Here is a 22988-nt window from a genome sequence, read left to right on the forward strand (position 1 = left end):
CTAAGAAAGCATACATTTCAGGGGAGGGAGAATGAGGGGAGAGGTGAGTGTGAGGGGAGAGAGTTGGAGTGGGGACAGGGGAGGGAAGGGGGGGTGAGTGACCAAGGGGGAGGAGGAGGAGTGACTGAGGTAAATGAGCAAGGGGAAGGGGGAGGGAGGGTGAAGAACCTGACTCTGCCACTGCAACGAATGGCCGGGTACTGCTAGTATGTTATAAAATAGTTGCTTCCCTTAGTCTTTATTAGCAAATTTTTATTAGTGGATTTTGTAGTATTTTTTGATATGGTCTAGGTGATCTTTATAGTTTAATTTCTATTTGTTTTACCTTATCATGTTTTGTTTTTTTTTGTGTCGAATGTTGCTAAGTTAGATGTGCTATAGAGCAGGTCTAAACTTAGCCGGTTATCACTTATACAGATAAGCACGGTTATATTCATGTTTCCCTGTTCGTACCCAGATCATTCCAGACTCCTGGGTTTTGCATCCCTGCCAGCAGATGGAGACAAAGTTTCACTCAAGTTAGACTTAACCTAGTGTGCCACCTGCAGCCCCTCAGCATTTTTCTGTCTCCAGCAGATGGTAAATGGTGCAAAACCTGCAGTGGGGAGAGATCTAAAAAAAAAAAAAAAAAAAAGAAAGAAAGAAAGAAAAGAGAAGATTTAACTCTTTATCCTCCCAGGGGGTTATGAGGTCTTGCTGGGGCTATTTCTCCCGGTTTTGAGGCGGACAAGCAGGGAGTTGGTGACCCTTCTGTTAATTCATTCGGAGGTACCGGTGGGGTGGACATCTGGTGGTCCAGATCCCTCATCCCCCATGAGGTAGCGGTGGTCCGGACTAGCAGCTCTGCTTCTGCTGACTGGAACAAGGGAAGTATCCTTTATGTTTTCTGTCAGCGATTAAAGTTATGAGAGAGAAAAAAAAAAGTTTGAACAGAGTCTCTTTGCTTTTTTTCCCTATGCCGGTGATTGTGCTTCCCAACATGGTTAAATGTTTACCATGGTCGGGTTCTCTCAGCCTCCAGCGCATTTTGGGACCACCACGTGGCATGGTGTGCTGCATGGTTTGCTGCGCCTGCGAGGGATCGCAGGGCAGATTAAACAGGGAGGTCCTGTGTTCCAGGTGTGCAGAGGGAAGAGAAGGCTCGTTGGGAGTTTCTCTCCCTGGTCCCTGATCTGCTGCGGCATCCCGAGGCTCCAGGCCTTCAGCAGGGGAGAGCAATTTTGATGTGGGAACAGTGGCCACTTTGTCAGGTGCATCAAGGCCGGCGGTGACGGTGCCTGCAGCATGGAGATCTCCTCTACTGCTCTCCCCTACAGTACAAGCGGGATCTAGAGGGAGAATTGTCCTCTCACTTCAACTGATGGTGGTGCTGGTGAATTTCCCCTGAGTGTGTGTGTGTGGGTGGGTGGGGGGGGGGATTGAGGATGACTCCCAATTTTTCTCCAGCAGTTTTGTCCTTTTAATGTACAAAGCATATTTGGCCAAAAAAGGAGGCCGCAGAGTGCAAGGCTAGGTTGGGTGGAAAATCCGGTTCCCGGTCCGTGATGGAAGGAGCAACCCGTCCAAAAAGAGGCATACAGAGAGAGCACGCAGGTTTTAGGACTGTTTGCAGCGCCTGGAGGTCCTCAGGGGGATACTGATGAATCAGTCAACCCTGATACAACTGCAGGGGGGCCTCCTGGGGCAAGTCCTTTTCTGGATGGCTCGCCAGATATGGATACCTGCCCTGACCCTTGGACCTCTGCAAGAGCGAAAATACTGAGTGCTCTGAAATCGCCCCTTCATTGACAAAAACCGAGGAGTAGATTTCCTGTCCTTGGTTAACCAACGAAACTTGGAGTTTCCCCATTGATCCGCCATCTTCTCTAATTCCTCCCCAAACAATAAGTGCTCCTTAAAAGATAACTTGGCGAGACTGGACTATGAAATAGTATCAGTGAATCAGTTCCACAACCAGAGGAGTCTTCGGGCTGCAATCACCAAAGCCACCCTCCAAGCATCTGTATGCGCCAAATCATATCTTGCATCTGCCAAGAACGCAGCTCCCGGCTCCAGATATGGGCCATTCTTGCCCAATGCCTCCTGGGCCAACTGTAATCCGGCCCTGGCCACCATACAAGAGCATGCAGAGATTTGAAAAATCATGGCCACCTTCTCAAAGGCCTGTTTCAAAATCGCCTCAATCTTTCGATCCTGGGTATCTTTTAATGCCACACCTCTTTCCACTGGAATGGTGGTACGTTTTGGCACCATGCAGACCAGGGCATCCACCTTGAGAAACTGGAGCTGCTCCCTAGCTTTAAGATCCATAGGATACAAACCTGCTGATGTGTGACCCTCCTTTAAAATTAGCTTCAGTAGAACTCCATTCCAAATCGATCAATTCCTGAACAGCCTCGTGGAGAGGAATAAAACAAGATGCCTTTCGCAAACTAACATCACAGGATTCTTCTTCGGATCCTGAGCCGCTGCAGGCAAGGCCTCCTCATAACCAAGGGCTTTCAGAGTCTGTAAAATCAAACCTGGCATCTTATCTCTGTGAAAACGCCAAAGCATCTTCCTGTGCGGCTCTGCATCTGGAAGCATCTCCCCCTCCTCCAAAACTGCCTTATCGGGATGCCCCATCAAGGATCTCAACTCTTCCAAGGAGTCTCCTGAAGGATCCGCGTCTTCACTTTCTCCCCCAGCAGCTGAGGCCTTCTCCGCTTTACCCATCGGGGGGACGGGGACGGGGCGAATCCTCCTTTGACTGCTTCTGCTATCTCGAGGAGGGAGACCACTGATGCGGGTGTTCCCGAAATTCCATCCAGGGCTCTTCCTGCCCTTTACAAAAGACCTGCAATCCTTTAAAAAAAAAAAGTACACCCATGACACGGTGGAAAGATTCATTGCCTTAGTAGGGAAAGCCCCTTCCGAGCTCACCCCCATGGGAACTGGCAGGAGAGACGGAGGGGAAGACTCCTCCCCTCCCCTAGGAGGAGCTGTGTCCACATTTCCCTCCTGAGACAAATCTGAAGCTCCTGACATATCAGACACTCAACTGAGGGAGGGAGCAAATGCTCTCACCACAGGAGGTCAGGCTAGCCTGTTCAGTTTTGGCAGGCTAAAGTCCACAAGCAAGGACTGCTGGAGATGAAGAAATACTGGCTGGCTGATGTCTGTGGTGAGCTATATGAGAAGGACGTCAGCAAGTCGTCGTTCTCAGTCTCCAGCTGCTGGTTGGAGTGAGCAACCCATTGGTGTGGACTGGCTTGCCTGGATGAAGAGGAAAAATGTTTTTAGAATTTTTACATTTATAGAAGATAAAAAGGTACAAATATTTCTATGCAACTTCCAACCTAGGCCCTGCCAATCAGGGACATATTACAGCATACAGAGAAATAGGTTTGGATCATTTAACAGGAGAATAATCAGTCCTCTTCCTACCTCAAGAGTGGTCCTACGTGGTCGGTTACAGTAGCTGTACAGTTCCTCTTGGCCTTGGGCAGAGCTGAATTCTTGTAGTTTTTCCTGTTCCAACTTATCAGAAGAAAAGTAGGACAGCAGCTGGAAAAAGGAACGCCGAGGGACACAGGAGATGTCTAAGTAACGTTCAACCAGGTACTGTACAGTGCAAGGTTGTGGCAGATGGGCAGGAAGTGGAGTTGCTTCAAAGAGAAAATAAACACAGGCTTGATAAGATGAGCTGATACTAATTTTGTTTCTGTGCTACTACAGAAAGAAGAGCCTTGCACTTGCTACATTAAACAAAAATGAAGCAAGAATGTTTGTAAAGAAACAGCTCCTGGAGCAGAGAATATTAATAAGCATGATAGCCTATGGTAGTATGGCAATATAGGAGGGGGCGTGAATGGCTATGGGGTTGTGTTTCGAGTACAGTGCTACTAAACATGGCAAGTTGAAGTCGCAATATAATATTACTTTTGGGCGGGAGTACAAGTTTTTTTCCATGATAAAATAAAAAAATCATATTATTTGTGGCACTATTCACATATTATTCACACGGGCGGTTGGTGATGAGTTGATGATTACAAAGACGATTCTATTTTGGTAACCGGGATGCTACCTTAAAATAGTATAAGATATGAAACTACCACCTTCCTTTCATTAAAAGAATATTCTAAAAAATATAAATTAAACAATAAAAAGTATTTTAGAGTAGATTGTTTCCACCATAAATGTAATAGACATAGGTTTTTGTGTGTGGTTTTTTAATGGAACTGTAACATTGTGCCCTACTCTGACGGTAGGGGTAAAAGGGGAATTGGATTCGGACAACAACCAAGAGGACCTCGACTTCTATAGTCTGGGGTACTGATACGCATATATAAGGGAAAAAGAACAAAGACTGCTTCTACGGCCAAGCCATAAGCAAAGCACGTCAAGCAGCACTGTCTGAATTTTCAAGAAGGCTCATCACCCAGTAAAAGATGGGCAGTCTACTGGTATGCTAATTTGCTGTTTATATTAATAAAAGTTGAGAATGCATTATAAAAGGCGGGAATCAGTGTGGTTTTTGCTGCAACCAAGAAGATTTCACAAACTCATCCTCCCATTGCCCTTAAGAGAAACATGGCAATGGCCTGCACAGAGTAGCCGTTACTACCTTGGGAAGCTTGCTGGGCAGACTGGATGGACCATTTGGTCCTTTTCTGCCATCATTACTATGTTTCCCTTTCTAAAGTTAACTGCCACTGCAGTAGTTTTCCTTAATGCCTTCCCTTCAGTAATCTGTTAAATCTGATTGCATTATATCACTGTTGCCAAGTGGTCCCACCACTATAAACACTTGCATCAGATTCTGCATTGCAGTCAGGATTACATCTAGAATAACCCTCCACCATCAGTTCCAGAATCGACTGCTTCATGAAGCAGTTATTTATAGCATCTAAAAGCTTTACCTCCCCAGCATGTCCCAATGAGACATTTACCTAATCAATATTGGAGTAACAAATCTCCTATTACAATTGTATTGTTTACTTTATGGTGAATCTTCCGAACTTAAAAACTCATCTGTTTAACTGCTTGGCTTAAATTCTCAGCTTATCCTTACCGCATCACATGATGATCTTTGATTTTCCTCTGTGTGTGGCACTTGGGTGAAAAATACATAATAATCACTTAGCAATACTAAAATAAGCAACATTATTCTGGGATTTAGTGTGCAAGAAAAATGAAGAGATTGGACTGAGAAGACTGGGGCAATACTCACAACGATCATGCGAGACCAGTATAAACTTCTGGCTGGGACTGAGCTGGAGAAGTTGACAGAACTGTTGGACATCTTCTGGTGAGTTCTGAGGCTGGATCATCACCACATCTCCGGCAGAATACCTGCAAGATATGGCATGATTGGTCTCAATGCTAAGAGATACGTATAGATTAAATCAAATCCAGAAAAGCATGATGGTGGCAGCACTGTGTGGTGTGGATGCTTTGCAGCAGCAGGGCAAGGAGGCTTAGGAAAACAGAGAGAAAGGAAAATTGGTTCTTACCTGCTAATTTTCATTCCTGTAGTACCACAGATCAGTCCAGACTCCTGGGTTTATGCATCCCTGACAGCAGATGGAGACAGAGAAAGTTTTACAGACACTGCTACATAATACTGTGTGCCACCTGCAGTTCCTCAGTATTGACCTGTACGCAAGCACAAAAAAAATTGTAAAAGCACCAACAAACAACAAATTTACAAAAACTTTTTCAACAAGTCTGTATTCCATACCATGAAAATCTGTATTCCCTACCAATAAATCTCAGCTGAGCAGACGACTCTCCACCTCCACAGATTGGGCGGGTTCTGGACTGAAATGTCTCTTAAAGGGCAGAGAACCCAACTGGGACTTAGATTACACATCTGCCAAGCAGTTATGCAGCCATAACAACCGCCTGGCTGACACTGCGGATCCCATAATGTGTGAGAAAGTTAAGAACATAAGAACATGCCATGTTGGGTCAGACCAAGGGTCCATCAAGCCCAGCATCCTGTTTCTAACAGTGGCCAAATCATACAAGGCATCCGCAACGTGCATCACTGTTGCCTCTAAGCGCTCAGCTTTACCTGCCTCGTCACCAGACTTTGCCTGCCCGTCCTGAAATTGAGGTACCCAACATAGGCAAGCTCTTTGCATGAAACAGGAACAGATGGACGCTTGCAAGCTCAGGGCCCTCACCTCAAAAATCCTCGAGGTGACCTCCAGCTTTCGATCCTGTACTTCCTTCTAAGCTGTGGAACCCGCGCCTGGGATAGTCATCTTTTTCATGACCGCCATCTACCTTAGGAAGAGAAAACAGCTCTGTCTGCTCAGGCAAAGGATAAATCTTTGCCATCGCCCTCTCCACTCTTAAGCCAGCGTCGGGAACTCCCCACTCCCGATCCACCAGCTTCTTCACCAACTTATGATAGGGGAAGGCCCTCATGGGACCCCCTAAGCCCATCCAGGCCTGGGTCTGCCCCTTCCATGTCAGAGACTTCTTGTAGAATCTTCAACCCAAGCTCCTCTAGCACCTGAGGAATCAAAGGGCCTAATTCCTCCTTATGGAACAAACGGACCACCTTGTGGTCATCCCCCTCAGAAAACGGGGATCATCCCCCGGAACCATGCTGGCCGCATCCAGATCAAACCTGGTCCTGCAACATCAACACCCCAGATCCCTGGGTGTTCCCTCTGACCCTCGCCGGCTGGATCAGGACCCAGCAAATTCCACTTATTCCAAGTCTGCCTAGGTCTGGGACCCAATCCCAGACACACAGAAGGTCGAGACTGGGTCCCCAGCCCTGCCTGCTAAGCTAAATAAGCTTTATGCAGAAGTAAAACAAAATCTGCCAAAAAAGGCCAAGGAGCAGCAGAAAACTGAGTGGACCCAGTTATAGGGGACCCAGCCACCAGCAGATCTGAGGGAAGAACCTCATCTGTCCTCCCCTGCTCCTCCACAGAACTCACATGGACTGGGCAAAGCCTTGGGAAAAAATCTCCCCCTCCTCCATTGGCGCGGTCAGTGCCGCATGATAATCCAAAATGGCTGCTGTTCCCGTGCCAACGGAGGAGGCCCCGACCCGCTCTGAACTCCGGCGCACAGGTACAGCCGCCGCAGGAGACTGAACTCATTTTACTTCTTTTCGCAACTACCAGGCCCTCAGTTGGCCCTTCTCCCCCCAAAATGCAAGACACACAGAGCCCAAGGCAGCTCAGATGCGCCGGCACTGAGCAGCATACCATAATGTGCTCAGTGGGAACCAAACCCCTCTCCCTCGCCCAGGATGCACCAACAATCGGGAGAGGCAAAAGAAACCCTTCTCCCTTTACTGGCAACTCACAAGGGAAAAGAGCCGTCCCTCAGAACCATCAGGCCTCCCACGCATTACCTCTGAATAGACCTTCCTCTGGCTCCCAACTTTTTTTTTTTTAACTTTAATAAATACTAGCAAATATTCCCTCAGCATTTAATAAAGAGCTGCCCAGCACTACAGGAAGATCAGCCAATTCAAAAAAGGAGAGGCAAGCTGAGAAAAAAACGGCTGCCCTGAGCCCAAAGCCACTTTAGCAGCCTCGTGAGGGGGAGGGTTCTGGACCACCAGATTTACACCCCACGGGACAACGGACCGAGCATACAAAAAGATCACCGACCCTCCCCCCCAGCTCGTCCACCTCAAGCAGACAAGGATAGATCCTCCAGGACCCAAAACCCCCTGGGAAGAAGGCTCACAAAACTAAAGTACTCTCCAGACTGCAGAACTTCAGGGTTTGCACCATCTACCATCTGTGGGAGACAGAGAAATATTGAGGAACTGTAGGTGGTACACGGAATTATGTAGCAGTGTCAGTAAAACTTTCTCTGTCTCCATCTGCTGACAGGGATGCATAAACTCAGGAGTCTGGACTGATCTGGGTACATACAGGGAAAACTGGATGGTGCAAAGTAAAGGCAGAGCCTTGAAGACAACCTGTTCCAGTCTACCGAAGACCTGGGACTGAGAAGAAGATTCATCTTACAGCTGGACAATGATTCTAAGCACAAAAAAACCTAACAGAAGGCTCAGCAAGAAGAAAGTGAATGCCCTTGAGTGGCCCAGTTAAAGCCCAGACCTGAAAATTATTGAAAATCTATGGCAAGACTTGAAGATTGTAGTCCACAGACCATCTCCAGACAACCTGAAAGAGCTGTGAGCTGTTCTGCCAAAAAAAAAAAAAAAAAAAAAAATAGCAGAAACTGCACCATTCCACTGTGCAAAGTGGCACACATTTATCCTAAATGACTCATGGCTACTACTTCAGAAAGGGCTTCCACCAAGTAATGAATCAAGGGATATGAAAACTTAATGCAATCAAGACTTTTTGTTTTTATCTTTACACATTTTGGAATGTGTGGAATTTATTTTCATGATTAAAGTGTAGAGTATGTTGTGTAGATCAATGAAATTTCTATTTTAAAGCATTTTGATTTGTATTTTCTAGACAGCAGAATGTACAAGGGTGTGAAGACTTTTACAAGGCACTGTATAGTTTTCCATATGCACCCCATGGCATTTAAACACACCTTTCCATACACACATTCCTAGAAAATATTCCTCTCTCTCTATACACATACACATTTCTATAGCACATTTATACACCTTTCCATATATCCAGTCACACGTGAAGTCCTCCAGGACAAATATACACACTTCCATAATACACATGCTCCTATAGCACACATGTATACACAACATACAGACGGTGCCTCAGTGATCACTGCCTCTCTTGTTACTCACTCAATCCCAGAGCCGGTTATATCAAATTCGACAAGTCGCACATCTTGGAAATGAGACTCTGCTGTGACTCTTTCATTGGACAGCATGAGTGCAGGGAACGGATGCAGCTCTGAGGGGGCAGCTCCCGGGTCCAGGCTTGACACTCGGTCATTCTTGTTATGTATGTCATCATCAAGGAAACAAAGTGTAAACTTGCATGGTAACCTGGAAAAAAAAAACGTGTTCACAGGAAATCAGCTATCTCCTTCATACCAAGTCTCCAAGGAAACCTTCCTCCAGGAGGGTGTCACTAATTCCAGAACAGGGTTACCTGTGATGTGCCTCAAGCAGGCCAGAACGCGACCACTGTTTTAGACTTAGACCACACACAGCCCCCTTTAAAATGCAAAGTCCCTCTTATGGGTCTTGCCCGTTACTCACAGCCCATCCCTGCCTCCAGACTATAAAAAGAGGCGCGTCCTTCTTAGCAGTTCAGCTCCTTTCTCAAAGCCTTTTGGGAGATACTCAATGTTAAAATATCAAATTGGGCCTCTGTTCCTTCTAACCAGGAGCCACACATTTATCCTGAAGGACTCAACCAGGTAACGGCCCAGGGCAGTTCATGAAGGAGCAGAAATAGTGGGAAGAACCTTTTTTACCTATAAGAGACTGCAGAAAGAGGAAGATAGGAAACAATACCTGGAGAAGCTGAGAAATTAGTCTGGAAAGTGAAGGCGCACATGGAAGAAAAAAATAGCTAATATGGTAAAGCAGGGCAAAAAAGACATTGATTTATCTATTTATTTATTTATTGGTGACAGGAGGAATCACAAAACTGGGACTGTTAGACCTAGAGCTGAAAGGGGGGGGGGCTATGTAGAGGCTGATGAAGTGAAAGCGGAATTGCTAAAAATATATTTCTGTTCAGAGTTCAATGAGGAAGGGCTTGGAGAAGGACCACAGAAAATTGCAATAAACGGGAATGGAAGTGAGGTAGACCTCAATCAGTTTTCAGAAGACTGTGCTCACGAGGAACTAGCAATACTAAATACAGATAAAGCAATGGGGCCAGATGGATACATCAGAGAGTTTTAAGGGTACTTAGAGTCAAAGTAGTTCCAAAGGACTGAAGACAGGCAGATGTGGTTCCGCTTTATAAAAGTGGAAGTAAAGAAGAATCTAATAACTACAGGCTAGTTAGTTTGACCTTGGTGGCGAGTAAATTAATGGAATTGCTGCTAAAACTAAGGATAATGCAGTTTCTGGAATCCAATGGATTACAGAATCGGTGGCAGCATGGTTTCATCAGAGATAGCTCTTGTCAGATGAATCTAATCAAGTTCTTTGAGTGAAAAGAGTGTTAAATCAGGGGAGAGAGCAAGATGCAGTGTGTTTGGATTCCAGCAAGGCCGCTGTCAGGTTTCTATTAACAAACTAAACGCCCTAAGTATGGGCCATAAAATGACTGAGTGGGAGGCGACAATAGTAGTGGTAAATAGTTCACGCCGAGCAAAGGGGTTTATCAGTGATATGCCACAGGGATTGCTCCTCAGTCCAGTTCTCTTCCACATTTTTGTCAGTAATACTGCAGAAAATCTATCGCAAAAGGTTTGCCATTTTGCAGATGATACCAAAATTTGCAATAGTGTACAAAGGTGTGGCAAGCATAAGGAGGGATCTAGTGAAGTTTGAGGAAGGTTCTAGAGTTCAGCAGCTAAGATTTAATTGTAAAAACAAATGCAGGGTCACACATTTGGGTTGCAAAAACCCAAGTAGTACAAGGGGTGAAGTTCTCTCCACAAATAAGAGCAAGATCATATCTGATAATCTGAAGGTGGATGTACAGATAGATAATGACATGGCAAAAAACCAGAAAGATGCTTGGTTACACAGATGGAGGATTAGCCAGCAGGAAGGGGGAGGTGACAGCCTCTGTGTAAGTTTTTGGTGAGACTTCATTTGGAGTACTGGGTGCAATTCTGGAGATCACATCTTCAAAAGAATATAAAACAAAGAGTCAATACAGATGGCAGCTACTTAAATGGTCAACAGTCTTCATTATAAAGCATATGGGGACAGACAAAGATCTATGCATGTATACCGTGGAGGAAAGGCGAGATAAGGAAGATAAGATAGAGACATTTAAATAGCTTAGAGGTAATTAATGAACAGGCTGGTCTCTTTCAAGAGGCTCTAGAAGAAGAAATTACTACTTACCTGATAATTTCCTTTTCTATAGTACAGACAGGTGGATCCAGAATAAGTGGGTTATGCACCTTTACCAGCAGATGGAGATGGAGCAAAGCTGACAACATGGTATATATACTCCTGCACAGAAATCAGCCCACCAGTATTCTCTGCAAAAGCCAACTGTGGACAAACTAACAAAACTTGATTATTAACAGATAACAATTCCAGTACTCAGCTAACAGGAATACACTGAACTCTGACAAGAATATATTAACACTAGTCTAGGGACTGAAGTAACACTTACCAGTAACCCCTGGAACACACAACCACACAGGAGGACAATAGCACAACCCGCCGGCAGCCAAGGGCGGGAAGGTGGATCCACCTGTCTGTACTAAGTAAAAGGAAATTATCAGGTAAGTAGTAATTTTCTCCTTTCTTAGCATTCAGACAGGTGGATCCAGAACAAGTGGGATATACCAAAGCTACTCACGAAGAGGGCAGGAGGCTGCCCGCAGTCCAATCCACACTACTCGTGCAAAGGTTGTGTCCTCCTGTGCCTGCACAACCAGGTGATAATACCTGGAAATGGTGTGTAAGGCGGTCCATGTTGCCGCTCAGCAAATTAATCAATTATACTTAGGGAATAGCCACTTCTATTAATTGCATCAGTAGCATGGGTTCTTCTTAGTGTTTGGGTAATTGCCAGGTTCTTGTGGCCTGGTTTTGGCCTCTGTTGGAAACAGGATGCTGGGCTTGATGGTATACGGAGAGGGCATATACCTTCACTGCCGCGCTCGGCTTCCTGCACCCACTTGCTTTTCAGCTGTGTTTTATAGCTAAGTCCACACCAGCTGAAAATCAGCTACCGGACCAAGGAACTCATCTGAGGGAGGAATCCAAGATATCACCTCAGGAATTCTCAACTGAGGGAAGGACCATATGGTATCACCTCAGGAGAGTGAGGAGAATTAATGCTCTTTCTTTTTTTCTCCTTCTAAAAACGTTAGGCAATCCCCAGTAGGGAGATGCACGTCCACCATCTGCTGGAGATGGCGAATACTAGTGGGCTGATGTCAGTGCAGGGGTATATATACACCATGATGTCAGTTTTGCTCCATCTCCTTCTGCTGGTAGAGGTGCATAACCCACTTGTTCTGGATCCACATGTCTGAACGCTGAGAGAAAAGGGGTTATGGGATGAAGGTGAAAGTTGGTAGGCTCAGGAGTACCCTAAGGAAATATTTATTTTCAGAAGGCTGGTGAATGCATGGAACAGCCTCCCTGTGGAGGTGGAATTGGTAGACACGAGGACCATATCAGAATTCAAGAAAATCTGGGACAAGATCAGAGGATCTCTGAGGGAAAGAAAGGGACTATAAAACTGAACAGGAGATGTGGATGGGCAGAATGGAAAGGATGTATGGTCTTTATCTGCCATCATGCTCTATGTTTCTTTGTGATACCAGCAACAGAAAAAAAATGGTATTACATGAACTCTTGAGACCACATAGGTTCCTTCTTGAGATGTGACTCATAATCGAGTCATAGGCTACATCATCTTGTGACTCTCATATTGGTCTAGTAAAAGGTAATGTAGGCTGCAAGGAATCCAGTTAAAGTAAATACCCTCTAATCATTCCTAATACTTACAACACATCACTGCTGACTATGCTGAGTCCTGGGGGCAGTGGATACAGCGACAGAATCTTACCCCATAGATCCTGAAGCCATGGGTCACTAACCGCATCTGGGCTGCCACAGGTAAGGAAACACAAGACAAATATAATTATTCACAATACTTCCTGCAACCAAAAATAAACAACCAAACCTGCTCTCATAATTAAATCATAATGTAGGCAATTATACAGGGCCTTTCATCCACAAAGGATGCAATCACTTTCAGGGGTGCAAAGCACAACCAGCTATTAGTTTAGTTTATTAATGTCTTGCTTGTTATCTCCAAAGGGTGGAGGAGTAGCCTAGTAGTTGTAGCAGCGGGCTACGAACCAGGGTTCAAATCCCACTGTCGCTCCTTGTGACCTTGGGCAAGTCACTTTAACCTGTTGCCTCAGGTACAAAATTAGATTGTAAGCCCTTATAGCACCTGACTGTAATCCGCTCTGATGGACACTTTGCCGAAAAGCAGAACATAAAAATCTGAAAAAAATCTAAATGACACACTGAAGTGAGGTACAAATAAAACATTCATAAAATCATAGTACAATTACATAAACAAATAAATGACTTGACATCTCTGGTCCAGAAGAAAATCTAGTAAAGTGTCAACATCATGAGGAAATTACAATATAATACATCACAGCTTCAATAGGAACTGCTGCCCGCATAAATATACATTATAAAATAAGGAATCCTTAGAACAAATAAAATAAGGTTAATCCTTAGAACATAAAATGTACTGAAATAAATATGTATAACATTTTTTTTTTAACTGGGCCATGTGTACCAGCAACTATATTGATTCTGGAAGAGTGTTCCATGCTATGGGACCTGTTCGTGAGATAGCACGATCACACACCTCCACTAGATGAGCGAGCTTGGGGGAGGGAACCTCCAATAAGCCTCTATCAGTTGACCTTAAGGCTCTGGAGGGCTTATAAATACTAATAATCGAGCATAGCCAGACTAAAGTAATCTCATAAATTAACTTGTAAATCGATAAAAGTACTTTACAATGTAGCCACCAATAAGCAGGCAGCTGATGAAGATCCACCAAAACTGGGATGGTATGATTATGAGCCAATAGTCAGGCTGCACTATTTTGTACTATTTGGATGATTCTGACTGCATTTGCCAGAAGACCTGAAAATAGGAAGCTGCAGTAATTAAGTGAAGGAAACAACAATGAATGGTATGGAAATCAGGGCCAGTTTAAGACACTACAACAGGCGCAATTTCATAAAAGATGACTTCAACAATTAATTTAAATGAGGTCGCATGGATAGATTATTGACAATAACTATCCCTAGATTCCAGGCCTTGGTTTTTATTGGTATTTTACAGCCCTCAAAATCAAAAAAGTTGATGGAAAGTCATCAGATGGGAATCTGTTGAGGATGATAATTTCTGTCTTGCTGACATTAAGAATTAGCCTGTTATGAACAGGCCATTGTTTAATGGCATAAAGAGAAAAATTTCAATGTAGATGACCATGATGCTGTGACTGGGAAGAAAAATGTTATGTCATGTGCATACATTTTTTTTTTGTATAAACAATTTTCTTAGTGCCATTCATAAACAAACTTACAGAATAAAGAATATAACCATCAAAGATGTGCTAAGAGCTTGCACAGGGTGCCAAATACATGTTAAAAAAGGAAGCCAATAGAGCTGAGCCCTGTGGAATCTCATAAGCATATGATAACACTGCGAGGTATTAGAACCAATTCTTACTTGTTATTGATGATCTGAAAGATATGAGGTAAGCCATTACAGAACAATACCTCCTATGCAGATATCTATCAACCGGGAAATCATGATCTTATAATTACCATGTCAAATGTGGCGGTAATATCTAATATTACCATGATCTATTGGGTCCCATGGTCAAACCCACAGAAGATAATATCAGAATTTGAAAGCAATAATATTTCTGTATTAAGAAACCAAACTGATGGGAATCATGAACAGACTGATCAGTAATCAAAACAGATAGCTGTTGTAAAAAGGAATATTGGTTTTTACCTGCTAATTTTCATTCCTGTAGTGCCATAGATCAGTCCAGACTCCAGGGTTTTGCCTCTCTGCCAGCAGATGGAGACAGAGAAAGTTTCACTGACAATGTACATAACCCAGTGTGCCACCTGCAATCTTCAGTATTGACCTGTACCCAAGCCAAGATGACAGCAACAACCTTAAACTTCTAAGCAAACTCGTTCCCCTCCAACAAGCCATAAGAAGGTGAAGTTGCCCAAAAAGACAATGGAAAACTCATTTCCCAAATTTAACACAAGTGATCGGCATTGAAAATCCTCCAACTCGCACTACATACAAAGCAACAGTACGACCAGCAGACTCTCCCCCCCAGTAAATGGGTGGGACTCTGAACTGATCTGTGGTACTACAGGAATGAAAATTAGCAGGTAAGAACCAATTTTCTTTCCCTGTATGTACCCAGATCAGTCCAGACTCCTGGGATGTACCTAAGCTCCCTTTAACTCAGGTGGGACCTAGAGAGTTCTGCTTGTAGAACACTAACTAAAGCACATGGAAGCCGGATCCCCCACATCCAAGTGATAATGACTAGCAAAAGTGTGCAACAACTTCCCAGGAGCTGCCCAGCAAATTGTTGTGACTGTTGTGACTCAGCCCAGGAAGATGCCTGAGAATGCGTCAAGTGCACCACTAAACCCTCCGGCAGCGGATGCCCTTTAGAAATGTAAGTCAACTTGATCGCTTCCTTCAGCCACCACACAATTGTAGCCTTAGACGACTTATTTCCTTTCTTTGGACACTCCACAGTACAAAGATGTGATCCGTTCTTCAAAGAAGTAATGCGATCTATGGAAATAATAAGTGACCTTTAGATACCTCAATAATGCATGCCTCCAATCTAAGAGCCTAAGCTCCCCCGCGTGAGGTGTAGAGGAATCCGAATCCATAAAAGCTGGAAGTTCTACTGTCTACCTAAGATTGAACCCCAAGTCTACCTTAGGCAGAAAAGAAGGTACCATGCATAAAGATACCCCTGAATCAGACATCTGTAGGAAGGGATCTCGACATAACAGTGCATGGAGCTCTGAAATTCTCCTAGCTGAACAAATAGCCACCAAGAAAACCACTTTAAGAGTCAAGTCCTATAGTGGTTCAAACCAAGCCTCACACAAGTCTCTAAGGACTAGATTCAGATTCCAAGATGGACAAATATTCCACACCTGAGGACACAAGTTCTTAGCTCCCTGAAGGAACCGTATAACATCCGGATGTGTGGACAGAGGTACCTTTGCACTTTACCCTGGAGACAACCCAGTATCGCTATCTGAACCCTCAGAGAGTTAAAGGCCAGTCCCTTGTCCAGAATCTTTCTGTAGAAAAGCCAAAATATGTGACACCATAACCTGAACAGACTGAGGCTGCACTACGTCAACAGCAGACCAGGACTCAAATATACTCCAAATTCACACAGACTTCAAGGTTGTAGAAGATCGCCTAGCCTGCAATAAGGTGGAAATAACTGCTTCGGAATATCCTCTCCATCTCAAAAGTCTACTCACTCAGAAATGAAGCCATGAGACAGAAGTGAGCCGCCTGACCCAAAAATATGGGCCCTGGTGGAAAACAGTCGACCAATGTTTGAACCTCAGGGGTCCGTCTATGCCAGGTTGATCAAATCTGGGGAGCATGGTCGATGTGGACATTCTGGAGCTACCAGGATCACATTGCTTGGATGTTTCTTTATCCGCCATAATCCCTTGTCCACCAGAGGCCACGGGAAGGAAGACAAAGAAGAATCCCTCGAATGCATGGCAGCTCCGATTCCTTTGTACTGTGTTCTGTTCAGCGGCTGTAAAACTGGTTGTAAAACTTTGGTCGGGATACCCCCATCTTCCGTGAATGAGACACATTGCTGCCTCCGACAGCTCCCATTCCCTGGAATCTAACTTTATCTGACTGATAAAATCTGCCTGAATGTTGTTCACTCCAGCGATCCGTACTGGATGGCCACATAAACTTGGCAGATAGCAAGCAATGCGAAATGCACCACTCTCGTCTCAAACTGATTGATAGGCCATGAGGCCTCCTGTTTCAATCATTGGCCTTGCGCCAACTGATCTGGCCATGCTGCCCTCCATCTGGAGAGGCTTGTACTGGTGGTGACTTATACAATTTGGAATCTCCAATCCCACACACCCTTGAGGTTGGTGCGAGTAAGCCACCATGAAAGACTGTCCCTGGCTTCCCTCTCTAATGGAAAAGGAAGATGAAACTCTTCCAATAATGGATTCCAGCAGGAGAGAAGAGCCCCCTGCAGAGGCCGATTATGTGTGAACACCCAATGTATTAATTCCAATGTTAATTCCTTAGAACACAGGACCTGTGAATAGACCCAGACCCTGGGCACTGAAAAATCTAGCAGAAGCCTAATCTGATTGCAATTTCAGCAATCTCTCTCAGTGAGAAACACTCTCTCTGCCAGTGTGTCGAACTGAGCTCTCAGATACTCAAGAGTTTGTAAGAGAACTAAATGGCTCATTGCTAGGTTCACCAGCCATCCCAGAGACTTCAAGTGCATCGGTATCTTTTGTACTAATTGTCAACAGAGGTCATCTGATTTCGCATGAATGAGCCAGTCATCCAAATACACATACACCAACACACCCTCCTTTTGCAATACGGCCGCCCTCACCACTAACACCTTGATGAAGGTACATGGAGCCATTGCCAGCCAAAGGGAAGGGCTTGAAACCAAAAATGTTCCCTTAGGACCATGAACCTCCAGAATCTCTGGTGCTCCGACCTGATGGCTATGTGCAGATACGCCTCTGCAAGGTGAGAGATGCCAATAAGTCTCCCTTGCATACTACCGCTATGTTGGACCTCGGAGTTTACTTTCTTTAAATCCAATATCTCTTGAATTGGATACGGAAGGAAAAGAAACAGGATGTTTAACTTAAAACTGACCTCTGGTCACACTAAGCGTATTCAGGGTCTGAGCCAACAAACTCGGGCCATGCCAAGCAAGTTCAAAGAGGCATCTCTGTGAAAAAAGAAAAAAAATCTAAGCAAAGTCCGAAATGGGTCTCAATCATATGCAATTTCTCCCTCTTCTAGAGGTGAGAAAGCCAATTCTCTATCGGAATCCTCCGATGTCTCATGATCCACACCTCCTTGAACATTACCAGGGACAGCCTCCCTGTGGCATTTGCCCACTGTGACTGAAAAACTGGAGGCCCAGGCATGTGATCCCTACATGGTAGGTTGCTTCGCCTTTGCTGGGCACCCCTTCAGAAAGGTCTGCAGGCCCTAGAAACATTCCACCCAAGAGAAGGAAGATGGATCTATACTGGAGCCCATAGGTCCAAACTTGCTATCTCCAACCTCTCTCTCTTGGGGAAGCTTCTGCCCTTGGGAACAAGGGAGGAGAAGAACTGACCAATTCCTCGCCTCCCACTTCTCTCCCCTCCAGGGACACCATAGACTGAGGGGATGTCCCAACATGTGCAAAAAAAACCATAGTAGTCAAATCGCTTTGAGTTTCTAAACAGCACTGTCAAAAATGGAGAGAGAATGAGGACTGAATTGCTACAGAAAGCAAGCTTCACAGATAGCAAAACGCTGGGTACTGTTTGTCCCCAGTGCCTAGCTCTCCTGAACTTTGGCTCTAGGCGGCCTCCTGTGTGCACACCAGTGCCACCCGGGCGTACACGCATAGCCCTCCAGGATGTGTGGAAATATGCGCGCGAGACTAGGTCATGGTCGTACACACACAAGTACCCATGCAAATATGCAATCCAGTCTAGGTCGTGGCCTTACACGCTCAAGTTCCTGCGCAAATATACGGTCAAGTTCCTGCGCAAATATACGCTCAAGTCTCGGTTGCAGATGTATGTGCTTAAATTTAGGGTGCAGCCTTATGCACACAGGTCCCTGCGAATGCAACCGCCACCCGGTGAGAATGCATGCACACACCTATGCATGCGAGAAAAGAACCGTTGCCATGGACTACCACAAGGCTAAGCAAAGCCTGCCTGCACCTTCAGCGCGTTTAGGCCCGGATCCATTTAACACCCAGCACCAAAAATCATTGGCCTGAGCGGCCAGGAATCCATGGAGACTGGGGCCAAAAGCCAGCATCCCACTAAACATGCATTGTGCATAAGCAAATTAAAACAGAAGGCCTCTACCAGAACCAGAGACTCATCCTCATTGCAAGTGCCTCTCTGCGGGAGAGGGAACCACTGGTGACGGTCGAGGAGGGGATCCCCTGCCTCTCCTACCATCGCTGCTAGGGAATCAAAAATGGCCATCGTTTCCATGCTGACGGGGAAAGCCTCAGCACTAGACACCGTCACTCGCAAAGTTTGTTCTACCAGTGCAGCATTCTCGACGCAGACCCCCGAATGCTATGCCGCTTTTGCTGCACGCACACACTGTTCCTCCCCACACCTGCGGCACCACCGGCACCTCAACGGCAAGCAGGGGAACATTCCTTCAGTGCCAAGGCTAAGAAGCATCTGCAGGCAGAGGAGCTGCTGAAAAACCCCATCGCTGAGCTACCCGAGATGCTAAGGTAGCTTCCCCCTGGAACCCCAATGCTGCACAGATTCCTCTATCTAGTTCCTTGTTCTCTCTTTTTTTTTACTCTCTGAGAACAAATAAAGATACATAGAAACCAATACTTTCCTTTGGTGCAGAGTTTCAGGTTCCAGGAGCACAGGACGCATGGCAGATAAGAAAAGAGCCAGACCACTGGCAACAACCATCTCCTTTCACCAAACTTTAGCGACCCAGCCCAGGACAAACCATATAAAAGGAATCCTTCCCTGCTCCACTGGGCTTATAGTGCAGAACTGCCAGCAGTTTCCACTGCTGTCTCGTGGGGGATGAGGGATCTAGACCACCAGATGTCCACCCCACAGACCTCCAGACCGAGCTATCACAAGGGTCACTAACCCCCTGCTCGTCCGCTTCAAACTAGAGGGGTTGGCCCCATAAGGACCTCAGAACCCCCCTGGGAGGATCCAAAAATTTTGTCTTTTAATCTTTTTTTGTCCTCTCTTTCCAGACTGCAGGTTTTACACCTACCATCTGCTGGAGACAGAGAAATACTGAGGGACTGCAGGTGGCACACTGGGTTATGTACAGTGTCAGTGAAACGTTCTCTGTCTCCATCTGCTGGCAGGGAGGCAAAACACAGGAGTCTGGACTGATCTGGGTATGTACAGGAAACTAAAATAACTACTATCTTTGCCAAAAAGAGAAATGAAGATATGGGCCAATAGTTAGAGAAAACCTGTGAATCAAGACTTGGTTCAACAAGGGCCATACAGAGGTGCAGATGGCATTAAACCTTCACTCAAAGACATGATAACAATTCTCACAATAAAAGGACTAATGTCCTCTCTAAGTAATTTAAACAATTCCATAGAGCAAGGATTAAGTGGACAGCCAAAATTATTCATTTTATTAATGCTATCGGTAAAGGTGTCCCACTTCATCTGTACCTGATCTACATGTGTACTACGAATGGATGTTGGGTAGTCCGTAGAAAACCTACTTGACAAGTCACTAATCTTATTCATGGAAAAATCAGCAACAGCCTGGCATTTGCTTGGATCTCAACTTAATTGGGTGACTCTATTGTTAGACAACGACTCATTCTTAATAAGATTCTTCACCATAAAGAAATGTTCACGTGTATTAATTAGGGACAAATGAATTTTTCTTGAAAAAATGTGCACTTTGCATGATGGATTTTACCTCGTTATTGAGCAAGCTCATGACGATATACCCCTAGATTAGAAGGGTTTATTTATTTATTTAAAAACTTTTCTATACCGTTGCTAAGTTAAATACCATCGCAACGGTTTACATGTAAGCACATAATTAATGTCGGTAAAAGTGTACTATAGTACATTCTAACAGGTGCCATCAAAGGTTCGGTTACAATATATCATTAGACATAGTCATTTGGTTAAGAGCGTCACAGCTGACTTTTAGCTACTCTCAAAGTATGGGTACACAAGGACACTCTTCTCTTTCTGCAAGGAGTAAAGGTTTTTAATGAAGCAATCTGGTCAAATGTCCTCTGGACTGACCTGTGCCATTCACTAACTGCCTGTTGAACAAGATAAAGGAAAATTGGTTCTTACCTGCTAATTTTTGTTCCTGTAGTACCATGGATCAGTCCAGACACCTGGGTTCATTTCCCCCTGCCAGCAGATAGAGACAGAGAAAAAGTTTTGCTGACACCGTATTATAATCCAATCTTCAACCTCCAAATAACAAAGGAAACCCCTTGGTATATGTTTTTTTGTGCGGTAGCTATTGATAGACCAACCACTCTGTGGCTGACCTGTTGCAATAGTTCCCGTGTTTTATTGTTTTATTTCTCATAAATTTCAATAACTTCCATATTTTGTGTTATTACCCACTTAGCGATATTTAAATCATTGTGCTTATATTTCCCGATATGCTCGGTCTGAACCTCCATTCACTTGTGCAAATCCTTAATCAGGTACTTATCTCACCTTTTAAACGCAAATTGCTGCCGCTGTTAATGGGTTCAGAACCGCCCGCCCGACAATGGCCATGTTTCGGCAGCACTCTGCCTGCTTCAGGGGCCTCAGGGAAATGTCTGCTGTTGTATTTTTTTTTACATGTATAACGTCTTCATGTGAGCGGCGCCTTCATATGCAGTTCCTCAGTATATCTATATCAAAGCAGATAATAACACAAAACATTGAACCATTAAAAGATAAACAACAACAACATGGAATGCAACAGAGAACAATCTTACAGCTGAGTGGACTCTCCCCCGAATATACCTCTTCTCTAATTGGGCAGGCTCTGGACTGCTCCGTGGTACTACAGGAATGCAAATTAGCAGGTAAGAACCAATTTTCCTTTCCCTGTATGTACCCAGATCAGTCCAGACACCTGGGATGTTCCCAAGCCCTTAACCAGGGTGGAACCTGGAGAGTCCCACTCGCAGAACACTCTCGCCAAAGGAAGGGGTTGCTGGAGCCCCCTCATCTAAGCGATAGTGCCTTGCAAAAGTATGCAGCGACTTCCAAGTCGCTGCCCTGCAAATTTCCTGTGGAGAAACAAGTTGTGATTCCACCCATGAGGCCACTTGCGAACGTGTGGAATGAGCACGCAGTCTTTCCGGAACTGGAAGAAATAGCCTCCTTCAACCATCATGCAATAGAGGCTTTAGAAGCCTTGGAACCTTTGTTCGTACCACTCCACAGCACAAAGAGGTGATCGGACCTCCTAAAGTCATTCGTAACCTCGAGGTAACGTAATAAGGCTCTCCGTATATCCAGATGTCTGAGCTCCTTCGCATGAGGATCTGACATCGGTAAGGCAGGAAAGGCCGGAAGCTCCACTGACTGATTGACATGAAACGCTGAAACCACCTTTAGTAAAAAGGAAGGTACTGTCTCTGTAAGGAAACTCCAGATTCTGAAATCTGAAGAAAAGGATCTCGACAAGATAGCACCTGTAACTCAGAAATCCTTCTAGCCGAACAAATGGCCACCAGAAAAATTACCTTAGGTGTCAAATCCTTCAACGTAGCCCTTCAGAGCAGCTCGAAAGGAGCTTCACACAGAGCTTTAAGGACAAGATTAAGATTCCAGGACGGACAAGATTTCCGAACTGGAGGACATAAATTCATCGTCCCCCTAAGAAAACGAACCATGTCCAGATGAGTCGAAATAGAGGAGCCATCAATCTTGCCAAGGAGAGAGCCCAGTGCTGATACCTGTACCTTAAGAGAACTGAGCGATAAATCCTTGGCGACGCCATCCTGCAAAAAAAGATAAAATTTCGGAAATTAAGACCCTGAGTGGATGAACGCTCCTGACAGAACACTAGGACTCAAAAATCTTCTATATCTGAATGTAAGACAGGTTAGTAGACTTCTTTCTAGACTGTAACAACGTGGTGACTACTGAGTCCGGATAACCTTTCCTTTTCAAACACCTCCTCTCAAAAGCCATGCCGCTAGACAAAAGCGAGCAGCCTGGTTGAAAAATATGGGACCCCGTCAAAGAAGTCACATCAGGTAGCTGAAGCGAAGTGGGCCATCGACAAGATCCACAAACTACGGGCGCCGAGGCCACTCCGGAGCAACCAGAATCACCTCGCCGCAATGCTTTTCTATGTGATGCAGAACCTTGCCCACCAGCGGCCAAGGAGGAAAAACATACAGTAGAACCCCCTGAGGCCTTGGCATTCCGAGAGCTCCACATACGGCACTCCCCAATGATCTTGAATCAACTGCGTGGCTGTCTCTGAACCCAACCTAGAGACTGGAGGACTTCGAGAACTTGATGAACTGATTTGTGGCACAGAAACTCTGACTTGGCTCTGAATCAACCAA

The 22988-nt window shown here is 45.0% G+C and overlaps 1 protein-coding gene across 4 annotated transcripts in view; it reads right to left on the bottom strand.

The window, feature by feature from the left end:
* Positions 1 to 22988, bottom strand: part of NDOR1 (NADPH dependent diflavin oxidoreductase 1) — a 100281-nt gene that overhangs the window by 34001 nt on the left and 43292 nt on the right. For all 4 annotated transcript variants that reach the window (XR_003858183.1, XM_029612355.1, XM_029612356.1 and 1 more), the window contains 4 exons: positions 12572 to 12673; positions 8750 to 8953; positions 5213 to 5334; positions 3427 to 3647 (listed from right to left, as the gene is read on the bottom strand). Coding sequence is in view for 3 of the 4 variants with exons in the window: in XM_029612355.1 (XP_029468215.1) it covers positions 3427 to 3647; positions 5213 to 5334; positions 8750 to 8953; positions 12572 to 12673 (649 nt within the window). In the remaining variant the exon portion in view is untranslated. The remainder of the gene's footprint in view (positions 1 to 3426; positions 3648 to 5212; positions 5335 to 8749; positions 8954 to 12571; positions 12674 to 22988) is intronic.

The sequence above is a fragment of the Rhinatrema bivittatum genome, chromosome 8 (assembly GCF_901001135.1).
Source record: "Rhinatrema bivittatum chromosome 8, aRhiBiv1.1, whole genome shotgun sequence".
Taxonomy (NCBI): Eukaryota; Metazoa; Chordata; class Amphibia; order Gymnophiona; family Rhinatrematidae; genus Rhinatrema; species Rhinatrema bivittatum.